This window comes from Thamnophis elegans, chromosome 13 (assembly GCF_009769535.1).
Source record: "Thamnophis elegans isolate rThaEle1 chromosome 13, rThaEle1.pri, whole genome shotgun sequence".
NCBI classification, from domain to species: Eukaryota; Metazoa; Chordata; class Lepidosauria; order Squamata; family Colubridae; genus Thamnophis; species Thamnophis elegans.
The window spans coordinates 3,875,886-3,888,049 of NC_045553.1; the positions used below are offsets into that span (position 1 = coordinate 3,875,886).

Below are 12,164 nucleotides of genomic sequence, written 5' to 3' on the forward strand. Positions count from 1 at the left end.
CGACTCTCTCATTCTATTCTATTTTAATTGAAGAACTTAACAATTTCCCCACCTCGAAATGGCAGAGAATTGTACCCTGCCCTAATGAGAGAAATAGATAGATGTATGATATGGATGGTAGGTAGGTAGGTGGGTAGACAGATAGACAGACAGAGATGGATAATATAGATGGATAATATACATAGATAGATATGGATGGATGGATGGATGGATGGAGATAGATAGATAGATAGATAGATAGATAGATAGATAGACAGACAGACAGACAGACAGACAGACAGACAGACAGAAAGACAGATAAATATAGATGGATAGATGATGATAGATAGATAGATAGATAGATAGATAGATAGATAGATAGATAGATAGATAGATAGATAGATAGATATGGAGGTAGGTAGGTAGGTAGGTAGACAGACAGACAGACAGACAGACAGACAGACAGATAGATAGATAGATATGGAGGTAGGTAGGTAGAGAGATAGATAAATAGATAGATAGATAGATAGATAGATAGATAGATAGATAGATAGATAGATAGATAGATAGATATGGAGGTAGGTAGGTAGGTAGGTAGGTAGGGAGGGAGAGAGAGAGAGAGAGAGAGATAGATAGATAATGATAGATAGACAGAAAGACAGAGATAAATATAGATGGATGGATGGACGGATGGATGGACAGATGGACGGACAGACAGACAGACAGACACAGGGATAAATATAGATGGATGATATAGGTAGGTAGGTAGGTAGGTAGGTAGGTAGGTAGATAGATAGATAGATAGATAGATAGATAGATAGATAGATATGGAGATAGGTAGGTAGATAGAGTTAGTTTGGATTAAAAAAAAACTTACCTAGACTAGAGGATAAGCGAATACGTGGCTGCACCTTAAGTCTCTTTTCAAACCGCCAAAATTGGGTAACCTTTGATCCCCGACGCATTCATATTAGGACAAGGCCCTCAAAGTCACTTCCTATAATTGGACCCGTCTGCACAGACTAATGAGACTCTCCAGCGCCTGCTGGAACATCTGCTGGAGATGACCGTGTGCTCTGTGGTCACTGCGAGCGTCTTGTGGCTTTCTCGTCCAGCTGCCGTCCCTTAATTAATCAAGATCCTGTATTGTTTGAGAGCATCTGAAAATAAGAAGCTTTAATATGAGAGCAAAGAAAACATTCTAATGGTTTCTGGGACCGTTTTTGATGGAGCTGGGTCGGGCGAATGTTAGTTTCATTTTTTTAGAACATTTACCTAGCCGCCTGTTCACCCAGTGGTCCGCGAGAAAATGTTGGTGATCGGCAGGAAAATGATTTGCGTGTTTTTATATTGCACTAAGTACTATTTAGGGACCTGGTGGCTCAGTGGCTAAGACGCTGAGCTTGTCAATCAGAAAAGTCGGTGGTTTGGCGGTTCGAATCCCTAACGTGTAACGGAGTGAGCTCCTGTGACTTGCCCCACCTTCTGCCGACCTAGCAGTTCGAAAGCACGTAAAAATGCAAGTAGAAAAACAGGAGCCACCTTTGGTGGGAAGGGAACAGCGTTCCGTGGGCCTTCGGCGTTGAGTCATGTCAGCCACATGACCACGGAGATATCTTCGGACAGCGCTGGCTCTTCGGCTTTGAAACGGAGATCAGCACCGTCCCCTAGAGTCGGGAACAACCAGCACATATGTGCGAGGGGAACCTTTACCTTAAATACTATTTATCTTTTTTTTAAAAAATTGACATTAGTGGTCCGCGGGATTTAAAATTTTGAATTTAGTGGTCCCTGAAGTCCGAAAAGTTGGCGACCCCTGCCTTAAACCATGCCTTTAAACCAACCTGGCTGAAGAAAGCCGCAGTAATAAAAGAGAAATTCTGCAAAGATTTGGAGCGTTTCATCGGAGCGTTTCATCCTTCGGCAGGTACTGGATCACGATGTCCCAAAGGAGGAGCCGGTTACTTTTCACTTCTTGGCCAAGTTTTACCCAGAGAATGCAGAAGAAGAGCTGGTCCAGGAAATCACCCAGCATCTCTTCTTCCTACAGGTAAGGCCTTTTTATAAGGGGGACATTGATACTTGCCCAGCCTCCGGAGATAGGCATTTTCAGATTGTAAAATCTGAAAAAGCCCGACTGTCTTGCTTAGCGATGGAAAGTCTGCTCACAATTGTGGTTGTGTCAGTCGGAGATGGTCTCTAGACCAGGGCTGTCAAACTTGATTTCATTGAGGGCCACTTCAGGGTTGTGTTTGACCTCAGGGGAGGGGGCATGGCCCGGATGGGCATGCCAGCTCAACATCACTTCTATTGGGGGTGCTGTGGTGGCCCGGGCACTCTGCCAGGGAAAATGGGCCCACGAGCTCCGTTTTCAGCTGCAACCGCCCCCAGCAGCTCTCTGCCAGAGAAAATGGGCTCCTGAGCCCTGTTTTCAGCTGTGACCACCTCCTGGAGTTCTCTACCAGTGAAAATGGGCTCCCAAGCTCCGTTTTCAGCTGCAACCGCCTCCTGCAGCTCTCTGCCAGTGAAAATGGGCTCCCGAGCTCCGTTTTCAGCTGCGACCACGTCCTGCAGTTCTCTGCCAGTGAAAATGGGCTCCTGAGCTCTGTTTTCAGCTGTGACCACCTCCTGCAGTTCTCTGCCAGTGAAAATGGGCTCCTGAGCTCTGTTTTCAGCTGCAACTGCCTCCTGCAGCTCTCTGCCAGTGAAAACGGAGCTCAGGAGGTCTGCCCACAGCTGGTCCTTCACTGTTTCCTGGGCAGCCCCATGGGCCAAATCTAAGCACCCCATGGGCCGGATCCGGCCGCCCGGGCCTTGAGTTTGACACCCCGGCTCTAGACAATACGTTCCCCACATCCTAAGTTGGGGTGCAAAGCCCACATCACCGCAGGTGGGGGAAAGCAAAATTTGAGCCACAGTTTCATCCCAGCTCAGAGAAAAGTATATGCAGTTTTTATATTTTCGTACATAATGGACAATCCAACAACTGGAAAAATAAGGGAGTGTAATCCTTACGTATCTACAAAAAGACTTGGGTTAATAAGGGACACATAACACTGTGTTATCCGAGGTCTAGATAGATACAAGCCAAGCTTAATTGGCACTTAGAATAAAATCACTAACATTCTGCCCCCTCCTCCCCTTTCTTAAGTCAGTGTGTTCCTGCCAGGATATTGCAAACTGTCTCTCTGGTATTAAAAAAAAACCAACAACCACAATTAACATAGCTTTTAAAAAAGAACAGACCCAGCCAAAACACGCTTTCCTACCGGTACGTAACGCATTTCTAAAGCGCTCTTAAGAATATATTAAATCTTTAATTTACATATGTATTGGAAAGAAGAGCCAGATCGCTCTTCAAACCCTGTTTGCAGGAAGAAGAAGAAAAAAATCAGCTATCTATTCATGGTGGAGAGAATAAAATGAAATTGATAATCGTGTTAAGCCGTGTCTGCGCAGAGGTGGCTAAAAGAATAGCGAAATAAAAGTGCAAATCGATTTGAATGGGGAGCACCAAATACAAGCTGGTTTGCCTTAGCACCTCTTAAAATCTTGCTTTTAAAATCGGCGCTGGGATGAAAATTTTGGGCTTGATTAGGCACGACGGATCTGCTCATGTTTTACGTCCTTTTAACACAGCTGCGAAACCTCTTTGGAAGTAACTTGAACGTTCTCCCAAAACATTCCTGTTGCATCCTGTTCTGACCTTGGCTTCCTGAGGCAGTACAGAGCACACTCTTACTCCCCAAAACCCTCTTTTTATTTCAACGACTGTGAATTATGTTCATAAGAAGTAATAAGCCACAAATAGTTTGTGAAGAGTCCTACGGAAGTCCGCCAAAGTCTTTCAGGGTAAGGCTGATAAGCACCCACCTTTATCTCCCTTGAAACGCTGCCAGAGACCGAATTGCCAATTGGCTTTGCAAGGCCACGCGGAGCACAGAGTCAAAACGGAGCTTCAGAGTTTGAACCGACCACATAGAACCAAGTTGCTTCCTGCAAAAACTCACGGGCCTTTGCTCCTCCTTTATGTCGTATGGGAGGGGCCACTCATCTCCAAGCCTTACTCCCAAGTCGCCCCTTTTGTCTTAACTCTTCTTGTCTTCTGGCAGTTATGCGTATGCGCGCACTGGGAACAGGCTTCCCCTGTTCTTCTTCCTTGCTGATGTCCGGCTCTGGAGGCTCCCTTCCATCTTTCTCTCCTCACCTCTATCTTCCTTCCCTCCTTTTCCTCTGCTCTCCTCTCCTCCTCTCTTCCTTTCTTTTTCTATTATTATAGGTTCTTTCTTTTCTCCCTCCCTTCTCTACTTCCTTCCTCTCTCCTTTCCCTTCCTCTTTCCTTTCCTCTCCCCTACTCCTCTCTTCCTCTTCCCCTGCCTACCCTCTCTCCTTCTCTTTCTCTCCCTTCCATCCTCCTCTCCTTACCTCTATCTTCCTTCCTTCCCTCCTCTTCCTCTGCTCTCCTCTCCTTCTCTCTGCCTTTCTTTATTATTATAGGTTCTTTCTTTTCTCCCTCCCTCCCTTCTCTCCTTCCTTCCTTCCTCTCTCCTTTCCCTTCCTTCTTTCCTTTCCTCTCCACTACTCCTCTCTTCCTCTTCCCCTGCCTACCCTCTCTCCTTCTCTTTCTCTTCCTTCCATCCTCCTCTCCTTACATCTATCTTCCTTCCCTCCTTTTCCTCTGCTATCCTCTCCTCCTCTCTTCCTTTCTTTTTCTATTCTTATAGGTTCTTTCTTTTCTCCCTCCCTCCCTTCTCTCCTTCCTTCCTCTCTCCTTCCCTTCCTTCTTTCCTTTCCTCTCCCCTACTCCTCTCTTCCTCTTCCCCTGCCTACCCTCTCTCCTTCTCTTTCTCTCCCTTCCATCCTCCTCTCCTTACCTCTATCTTCCTTCCTTCCTCTTCCTCTCTTCCTTTCTTTCTCTATTTTTGCGGGTGTCTCTTCCAGCTCTTAATTTTCTTGGGGTGGTATTTCCGCAGACCCCAGAAATAATTGAATATCATTTCTTTTTCCCTTTCCTTCTCAAATCTATCCTGATTGTGTCCCGTCCCCGCCCCCCTTGTAGCTTACTTTTGAGTATATACTTATATATTATTACTATTTTCTTTACCATCTCAGCATTTCATTGTTGCCTCGTTCAGGTGAAGAAACAGATATTGGATGAGAAGATCTACTGTCCTCCAGAGGCATCCGTCCTCCTAGCATCCTACGCCGTGCAAGCCAAGGTAAGCCTTCGTTCGCCATTGGGGTTCGTTCCCGATTCTGATCCTGACAACCGTATCAGTCTAGAAAACGGATAAAATGTGAGGATTTCATTCCCTGTAGGAAATAATGGCTTGTTTCGAAGACCTTGTTCACGTATCACCTTTAGAACAACCAAGTATTGTGTCCAATCTTCATAACCTTAAGACCTGTGGACTTTTAACTCCCAGAATTCTGGGAGTTGAAGTCCACAGGTGTCAAATGTGCCAAGTATGGTGGCCCATGATGAGTACTACTTTGCATTTTCCTTTATTTTCTATTTGCAATCGTCAAGTCTGTCCATCTCTGCACAATCGCAATATTTTCCGAATTAACGCTTTAAATCCGGTGGGACGTTCTCATTTTTTCCAATATGGTGCAAATGCAATTCTTGCTGCTTGTTAATACATGTAGCATTAAGTGTAGAGTCCCTTGATCATAACTTTCTGATGTCACGCCTAACAGAAATATTTCTGGCTTTAAACCTATACACTGCTTAAATCATCTTTGCCAACTCTGTGTCTATTTCCATCCAGCATTTTTGCCTTTATAGCAATAGCAGTTAGACTTATATACCGCTTCATAGGGCTTTCAGCCCTCTCTACAGAGTCAGCATATCGCCCCCAACAACAATCCGAGTCCTCATTTTACCCACCTCGGAAGGATGGAAGGCTGAGTCAACCCTGAGCCGGTGAGATTTGAACAGCCGAACTGCAGAACTGCAGTCAGCTGAAGTAGCCTGCAGTGCTGCATTTAACCACTGCGCCATCTCGGTTCTTTATGCGTGTCCACCTCATACGATAATAGGTACCTGGAGTCTGATTACATTTCCAACATTTGATGGACATTGATAAATGATCAATGTTCTTTTGTGTGTGTGTGTGTGTGTGTGTGTGTTTGTGTGTGTTTAGACCCAACTGTTGTGGTGAGTGAGAAGTGGCTAGCGAGGACAGGTGAATTCCTTAATAAAGGCTTACACAGGCTAGTGATGCCACCTCCACACACCTGAATGTGCGACCTGCTGTTAGTCCACATGGATGAGCATTGGTCTTCTGCTTTTTGCTACCTGCACATCATGTCCTTGAGCGAGAAGGGGTGTCAAGCAGCTTTAATTGGCAAAAAGCCACTTCGAGGAGGGTGCGGGGAGGGGGGCAGACTTCCGTTGCCTCTACCTGTCGGACTCAGAAGTGATGATTTCTGAGTGTATAACAGCGTGTGAGTTACATAAGCTCCTTTTTTCCCCCTTTCTTTCTTTGTCCTTTTTATAACCACATCTTTTAACCAGCTAAAAACTCAGGTTATCACCATTCCTTTGTATTAACCTCTTGGCTGTGGGGGTGGGCGACCGGCGTGTTTCATTTGAACGGGGTGGGGTGGGGGGGTTTCCTGTGGCCCGGATGCTTTAATTTTTAATGAATGGAGCATCCCTTTCGCTGAAGGGTATCTGCTCTTTTGATGATCGATTGTACGAACGCACCGGAATAATGATTCGGTACTACTCCGTAACCCAATTTAGGTAAAAGAGCTTTTGGCAGCCAGACAAATGGCTGTCGGAGGGGCTTCCGGCCTGCCCCCTCTAAATCTTGCGGTGAAAGACCTTCACACGGCATTCAAGTTAATTAAGCAGAATCCACCGCAGGAAAGGATGGAGAGTTGCCCTCCGAAGCTGTAAAAGGGACCCCGGAGATGGTGCGGGGGAGGCTTACTTCTTAATGCTTTCTGTTGGAAACGGAGAGAGAAACCAACGTTAGGGCATCTTTGTGGTCAGGGGAGGTAGGCTGCAGGATCTGACTCTGGAAGACGATGTTGTCAGCAGATTCGGAGAGTGAGGAGGGTCGGGGAGGAACCTGGGCCAGTCCTGGAGTCTGGGGAAGGCTCTGAGGAGGGCTCGGTGTCGGAGGCAGAGAGGGGGCCAGGGCCGTCTGACAGTTATCAGGTGCCTTCGGAGTCGGACATCAGTGAGGCTGAAGAACGTCTGGATTAGAACTCACTGTCTCCTAGTGATCGGCCCAAAGTCATCCAGCTACCCTTTGTGTCTAAGGCGGGAATAGGACTCCCCATCTCCTAGTCATTGGCTCAAAGTCACCCAGCTTCCGTGGCTAAGGCAGAACTAGAACTCACTGTTTCCTAGTGACTGGCCCAAAGTCACCCAGCTGGCTTCCATGCCTAAGGCGGTACTAGAACTCCCCGTCTCCTAGTGATTGGCCCAAAGTCACCCAGCTGGCTTCCATGCCTAAGATGGAACTAGAACTCCCCGTCTCCTAGTGATTGGCCCAAAGTCACCCAGCTAGCTTCCATGCCTAAGGAGGAACTAGAACTCCCCGTCTCCTAGTGATTGACCCAAAGTCATGCAGCTGGCTTCCATGCCTAAGGTGGAACTAGAACTCCCTGTCTCCTAGTGATTGGCCCAAAGTCACCCAGCTGGCTTCCATGCCTAAGGCGGGACTAGAACTCCCCGTCTCCTAGTGATTGGCCCAAAGTCACCCAGCTGGCTTCCATGCCTAAGGCAGGACTAGAACTCCCCGTCTCCTAGTGATTGACCCAAAGTCATGCAGCTGGCTTCCATGCCTAAGGCGGGACTAGAACTCCCCATTTCCTAGTGATTGGCCCAAAGTCATGCAGCTGGCTTCCATGCCTAAGGCGGGACTAGAACTCCCCATCTCCTAGTGATTGACCCAAAGTCATGCAGCTAGCTTCCATGCCTAAGGCGGAACTAGAACTCCTAGTGATTGGCCCAAAGTCACCCAGCTGGCTTCCATGCCTAAGGCGGGACTAGAACTCCCCGTCTCCTAGTGATTGGCCCAAAGTCATGCAGCTGGCTTCCATGCCTAAGGCGGGACTAGAACTCCCTGTCTCCTAGTGATTGGCCCAAAGTCACCCAGCTGGCTTCCATGCCTAAGGCGGGACTAGAACTCCCCGTCTCCTAGTGATTGGCCCAAAGTCACCCAGCTGGCTTCCATGCCTAAGGCAGGACTAGAACTCCCCGTCTCCTAGTGATTGACCCAAAGTCATGCAGCTGGCTTCCATGCCTAAGGCGGGACTAGAACTCCCCATTTCCTAGTGATTGGCCCAAAGTCATGCAGCTGGCTTCCATGCCTAAGGCGGGACTAGAACTCCCCATCTCCTAGTGATTGACCCAAAGTCATGCAGCTAGCTTCCATGCCTAAGGCGGAACTAGAACTCCTAGTGATTGGCCCAAAGTCACCCAGCTGGCTTCCATGCCTAAGGCGGGACTAGAACGCCCCGTCTCCTAGTGATTGGCCCAAAGTCATGCAGCTGGCTTCCATGCCTAAGATGGAACTAGAACTCCCCGTCTCCTAGTGATTGGCCCAAAGTCACCCAGCTAGCTTCCATGCCTAAGGAGGAACTAGAACTCCCCGTCTCCTAGTGATTGACCCAAAGTCATGCAGCTGGCTTCCATGCCTAAGGTGGAACTAGAACTCCCTGTCTCCTAGTGATTGGCCCAAAGTCACCCAGCTGGCTTCCATGCCTAAGGCGGGACTAGAACTCCCCGTCTCCTAGTGATTGGCCCAAAGTCACCCAGCTGGCTTCCATGCCTAAGGCAGGACTAGAACTCCCCGTCTCCTAGTGATTGACCCAAAGTCATGCAGCTGGCTTCCATGCCTAAGGCGGGACTAGAACTCCCCATTTCCTAGTGATTGGCCCAAAGTCATGCAGCTGGCTTCCATGCCTAAGGCGGGACTAGAACTCCCCATCTCCTAGTGATTGACCCAAAGTCATGCAGCTAGCTTCCATGCCTAAGGCGGAACTAGAACTCCTAGTGATTGGCCCAAAGTCACCCAGCTGGCTTCCATGCCTAAGGCGGGACTAGAACGCCCCGTCTCCTAGTGATTGGCCCAAAGTCATGCAGCTGGCTTCCATGCCTAAGGCGGGACTAGAACTCCCCATCTCCTAGTGATTGGCCCAAAGTCACCCAGCTGGCTTCCATGCCTAAGGCGGGACTAGAACTCCCCGTCTCCTAGTGATTGGCCCAAAGTCACCCAGCTGACTTCCATGCCTAAGGCAGAACTAGAACTCCCCGTCTCCTAGTGATTGACCCAAAGTCATGCAGCCGACTTCCATGCCTAAGGCGGGACTAGAACTCCCCATTTCCTAGTGATTGGCCCAAAGTCATGCAGCTGGCTTCCATGCCTAAGGCGGGACTAGAACTCCCCATCTCCTAGTGATTGACCCAAAGTCATGCAGCTAGCTTCCATGCCTAAGGCGGAACTAGAACTCCTAGTGATTGGCCCAAAGTCACCCAGCTGGCTTCCATGCCTAAGGCGGGACTAGAACGCCCCGTCTCCTAGTGATTGGCCCAAAGTCATGCAGCTGACTTCCATGCCTAAGGTGGAACTAGAACTCCCCGTCTCCTAGTGATTGGCCCAAAGTCACCCAGCTGGCTTCCATGCCTAAGGCGGGACTAGAACTCCCCGTCTCCTAGTGATTGGCCCAAAGTCACCCAGCTGGCTTCCATGCCTAAGGCAGGACTAGAACTCCCCGTCTCCTAGTGATTGACCCAAAGTCATGCAGCTGGCTTCCATGCCTAAGGCGGGACTAGAACTCCCCATTTCCTAGTGATTGGCCCAAAGTCATGCAGCTGGCTTCCATGCCTAAGGCGGGACTAGAACTCCCCATCTCCTAGTGATTGACCCAAAGTCATGCAGCTAGCTTCCATGCCTAAGGCGGAACTAGAAATCCTAGTGATTGGCCCAAAGTCATGCAGCTGGCTTCCATGCCTAAGGCGGGACTAGAACGCCCCGTCTCCTAGTGATTGGCCCAAAGTCATGCAGCTGGCTTCCATGCCTAAGGTGGGACTAGAACTCCCCGTCTCCTAGTGATCGGTCATCTAACAGGCCTTCATGCCTAAGGCAAGACTAGAACTCACCATCTCCTGGTGATTTGGCTCCTAAGCCACCCAGCTGGCTTTCATGCCTAAGATGATACTAGAACTCACCGTCTCCTGGTTTCTAGCCTTTAACCACTACACCAAACCAGCTCATCAGATTGATCTTTTTTTAGGCATCAGCAGGCTGGCAGGAGGAGTCATTATATATAGATGGGTCCCCTGTTTGAGACCTAATGTGCTATCTGGTACAGCTTGCCCCTCCCTGAAGGAGAGGGAGAGGTTGGGGAAGGGCAGGGTGGGGTGGGGGTGGTACTTGGCAGCGAATTCAACTCCTTTCCACTTTTGTCCTCCTTTCCACTTTTGTCCCCCCTCATTCTGAATCCAGCCACGGTTATCTTTTCGTGTTAAATCAGGTCTTAGATGTTCGGTCTTTTCCCCGCAGATCCCATTAATTTTTTCCAAATCTTCCTCCTTTCCATAAGAAAAGAAAAAACAGAAGATGTCGGATCATTTCCTGGGCCGTTTTCTTTCGTGCTCCAGTTCCGCAGCCCTGCCATAAATATTGCCTTGACGGGAACCGTTCTACTTCTATTTTAATTCCCTTCCCAAGATCTAAGGGTTATCCCAGGAACGTTTCACAGCTGGACCCGGAGGAGCCTCGATAGAAATTTCAAAGGATGGGGGTTTTCTCTCTCTCTCTCTCTCTCTTTCTCTCCTTTTCTCTCCCGATTGGAATCCGTTACATAATAGAGATTTGCATGCCGAATTCATTCCGTGAGCCGCTGAACGCAGCTATTTTTCCTTCCCTCCCCAATTTATTTAGCTGGATTAAGAGCCCAATGCAGCAGCAAACCCTGAATCCACACACACTATCCTTTTTAATGGCTGGCGTCCTTCAAATCGGATCTTGATTGTGGAAATGAGGAGAGCGTTCAGTTTTATAGCAATAGCCCTTGGACTTATATACCGCTTTACAGAGTTTCACAGCCCTCTCTAAGCGGTTTACAGAGTCAGCCTCTTGCCCCCAACAATCTGGGTCCTCATTTGACCCACCTTGGAAGAATGGAAGGCTGAGTCAGAAGGAAGGAAGGAAGGAAGGAAGGAAGGAAGGAAGGAAGGAAGGAAGGAAGGAAGGAAGGAAGGCAGGCCAATAGCAATAGCCCTTAGACTTATATACCACTTCATAGTGCTTTTACAGCCCTCTCCAAGCGGTTTACAGAGTCAGCCTTTTGCCCCCAACAATCTGGGTCCTCATTTTACCCACCTTGGAAGAATGGAAGGCTGAGTTAACCTTGAGATGGGTAGGTGGATGGATGATAGGTAGATAGAAGATAAATAGATGGATGGATGGATGGAAGGAAGGAAGGGGAAAAGGAAGAGCAAAGCAATAATAATAGCACTTAGATTTATATACCGCTTCACAGTGCTTTCCATCTCTCTCTAAGCAGTTTACAGAGTCAGCCTCTTTCCCCCAACAATCTGGGTGCTCATTTTACCCACCTTGGAAGAATGGAAGGCTGAGTCAGGAGAAAGAAAGAAAGAAAGAAAGAAAGAGAGAGAGAGAGAGAGGGAGAGAAAGAAAGAAAGAACAAGGAAAGGAAAGAAAGAAAGAGGAAGGAAAGAAGGAAGGAAGGAAGGAAGGAAGGAAGGAAAGCCAATAGCAATATCCCTTAGACTTATATACCACTTCACAGTGCTTTTACAGCCTTCTCTAAGCAGTTTACATAGTCAGCCTCTTTCCCCCAACAATCTGGGTCCTCATTTGATCCACCTCGGAAGGAAGAAAAGCTGAGTCAACCTTGAGCCTGGTGAGATTTGAGCTGCCAAATTGCAGTCAGCAGAAGTAGCCTGCAGTACTGCACTCTAACCACTGCGCCACCATGACAGATAGATGAATGGATGGATGGACGGACGTTGTCAGGGTTCCAAATAACATCCAAAATTAAATCAGAGTCCAAGGCAAAGTATTGCTCAAAGTTCCAATTTATTAAGAGAGCCATGTTGGCACATCTGGGAAAACCCGAATCTGAAAGCTTCCCGGTTCCCCCGCCCAGTTGAGAGTTCAAGATCTTGCCCCCCCTCCCACACACCCACAAGTCCA

At 48.2% G+C, this 12,164-nt stretch overlaps 1 protein-coding gene across 4 annotated transcripts in view; it reads left to right on the forward strand.

Annotated features, from left to right (window-relative positions):
- The window catches only part of NF2 (neurofibromin 2), an 83,349-nt gene that overhangs the window by 22,103 nt on the left and 49,082 nt on the right, over positions 1-12,164 (forward strand). For all 4 annotated transcript variants that reach the window (XM_032229505.1, XM_032229509.1, XM_032229506.1 and 1 more), the window contains 2 exons: positions 1,907-2,029; positions 5,115-5,198. In XM_032229505.1, coding sequence (XP_032085396.1) covers positions 1,907-2,029; positions 5,115-5,198 — 207 coding nt within the window. The remainder of the gene's footprint in view (positions 1-1,906; positions 2,030-5,114; positions 5,199-12,164) is intronic.